General features: G+C 34.5%; 1 protein-coding gene across 1 annotated transcript in view; it reads right to left on the minus strand.

Annotated features, from left to right (window-relative positions):
• The window catches only part of mctp1a (multiple C2 domains, transmembrane 1a), a 103114-nt gene that overhangs the window by 67743 nt on the left and 32660 nt on the right, over positions 1–2711 (minus strand). The window contains exons 6-7 of the mRNA XM_016501048.1: positions 754–918; positions 521–651 (exon numbers count right to left, since the gene is read on the minus strand). Coding sequence (XP_016356534.1) covers positions 521–651; positions 754–918 — 296 coding nt within the window. The remainder of the gene's footprint in view (positions 1–520; positions 652–753; positions 919–2711) is intronic.

The raw sequence follows: 2711 nt of genomic DNA on the forward strand, positions 1-2711 counted from the left end.
TATATATATATATAAAGATTGTTTTGTCTTATTTTAATTATTTGTCATCTTGCAGGCTACTTGGTGATTGCTTTATAAACAAGTAGACCTAGTGACCCCTAAGACAGGTTGGGAAACCCTGTACTGCACAATGGTATAACAGTAGTGAATATCATATTCACAAACTATAACTGTAGAGAATATCATATTGTCATGTTGCCAAAAAACTACAGTAATTATGAGCCATAATTAATCAGGAAATTGACCCTCTAACACTAGCATTCTCTACTTGTTTTCGTTTTATTTATTTAAAAAAACTGACCCTCTAACTTTTTATTATACTATTTATTATAAAAAAGAGACTTGTCACAGCATTTACTGTACATATTATTGCTCTTTTGTTGTTTAAGATTGCTTCTATTGTCCTCATTTGTAAATCGTTTTGGATTAAAGTATCTGCTAAATGACTAAATGTAAATGTTAATCAGATCAGACTATGAGAGTGTGAGAATAACACAAAAAAGTCAAGTGCATGACCAACCTGCCCATGAAGTCATCTTTCTTTCCTGCATCTTTGTCCCAGATGGTGATGTCAATGAAACCGCCCTGTTCATCATACAGGTGGAAGTCAAACTGCTCTCTCCACTGGGGGTTTAGCGTTTTTGGTATTGTCTGCATAGAAGGAAAGAAGCACACTTGATCAGAATTTACCTTACGTGAAAGAGAAAGTCTCAAATGAACAAGTAACTTGAATAAAGCTCATGTGGACCATACCTTACTTTTGTACTTTTGATGTCCCATTCTGAATTTGACATAAGGGTCACTGAGGCCATTGGCATCCATAGGCTGGAGGTCACGGGCCTCAATGAGACTGATGCTAACAATGCCTCTCCACAGCTGAGCCTTTCTGTGAACGTCTGATAACCTCAGACTCTGATGCTGCGATGTGACAAAAACACACACCCATACACACACTCACATCAGGCAAGATACAATCCAATGTGAAGAGAAAGTCAATGAAGTTAAAGCTGAAAGGCTGACAATGTGTTTGTGGTCAAAAATGTGATGCGAAAACAGTGCAGCAACAAGTTGCAGCAACATGAAAGACACATATTTTGGGGATGCGGTATGTAAGGACAACATACACACAGAGAGTGACGGCACTGCAAAGACAGAGACAAACACAGACAACAGTGTGTCAACGGTATCTTTCCATGAATAAAACATGAATATACACTACTGTGCAAAATTTTGAGGTCGGTAAGATTTTTTAATGTTTCTGAAAGACATCTCTGCTGCATTTATTTGATCAAAAATGCAGTATAAACAGAAATAGTGTGAAATATAATTACAAATGAAAATACTGTAACATTAAAATTTTCAGCAGTCATTACTCCAATCTTCAGTGTCATATGATCCTTCAGAAATCATTCTAATATGCTGATGTAGTGCTCAAGAAATATTTCTCATTATCAATGCTGAAAACAGTTGTGTTGATTAATGTTTTTGTGGAAACATGATATATATTTTTTTTTCTGAATTCTTTGATGAATAGAAAGTACAAAATAACAGCATTTATGTTAAATAGGGATCTTTTGTAACATTACAAATGTCTTTACTGTCACGTTTGATCAATTTAATTCACCACCAATAAAATCTTACTGACCCTAAACTTTTGAACGGCAATATATGAAATAAACAGCAAAAATCTACTAAAGCCCTTCTAAGATCCGGTCTACATTGTCTAATAAGGTAAATCTCATGAAGAAATGTTTAAGGTCATATTTGACGGCATTAAATGAAAATAATAAAAATAAAAATGGAAAATAAAGCTCTTGTTGATTTTTTTCAAGAATCAATGTAGTACGACAAATGCTAACATTATAATATTAATTTTACGACCATTCATTTATCCAGCAATGAGAAATCTTCTAATTAGTAATATATATGTTTATTATCTAATTAAGAATTTTATATATGCAGACTAATGCAGTCTTTTAGTATCAGATAACTGAGGACTGAAACAAACTATTTTAATAGATATCTCTGTGCTTAATTTGGAGTCCTTATTAATGTGTTTCTTGTTTAAAATGCATATTCATTAAACTCTGAGCAAACCTGTTCTGAAAAAACACAGTTTTGATGTTAAAAGCAGGCAGCTAATGACGTTCTCTCCAGATATTAGTGTGATACTCCGACTGTACACTGTAAAATGACTCTTTTTGTGAGAGGCTTAACATAAGCATTCAGAGCTCTAATGTGATCTTTGGCCATGATGCCGACCTACTCGTTTTGTTCTGATGTTGATTGTGACTAAAAAAGGCTGCACTTCCTCAGTGACATGATGGTTAAAAGAGATGAAAGTATAAAACCATGAAGTAGATTAAAAAAGTAGAACTGGAAGCAAGTATTATTTTGGCTAACAGCTGTGTTAGCATTAATGTTGTTCTTCCATGCACTTCAGGGTGAAGTTTTCTTTATATTTTTATATATCATAGCAGAAGTTTTAATTTAGGAGATGTATCAATTACAAATCCCGCTTGATTTGCATCTACAGAGCTCATCGTTTACAGTATTTTGGAAATGAAACAGATATAGGAAGTATAAATAGAAGAGACACCCAAGTGTGCACCGCGAGTGGTGTAAAAGTTTGTTATCGTAGCGCTGTTACAGTATTCCCGAGACCCAGCCAACATGGCCCACTTTGGAGCTTCAAAGGCTTGGGTGGGGTA

The sequence above is a fragment of the Sinocyclocheilus anshuiensis genome, unplaced genomic scaffold, assembly GCF_001515605.1.
Source record: "Sinocyclocheilus anshuiensis isolate Anshui unplaced genomic scaffold, SAMN03320099.WGS_v1.1 scaffold278, whole genome shotgun sequence".
NCBI lineage: Eukaryota > Metazoa > Chordata > Actinopteri > Cypriniformes > Cyprinidae > Sinocyclocheilus > Sinocyclocheilus anshuiensis.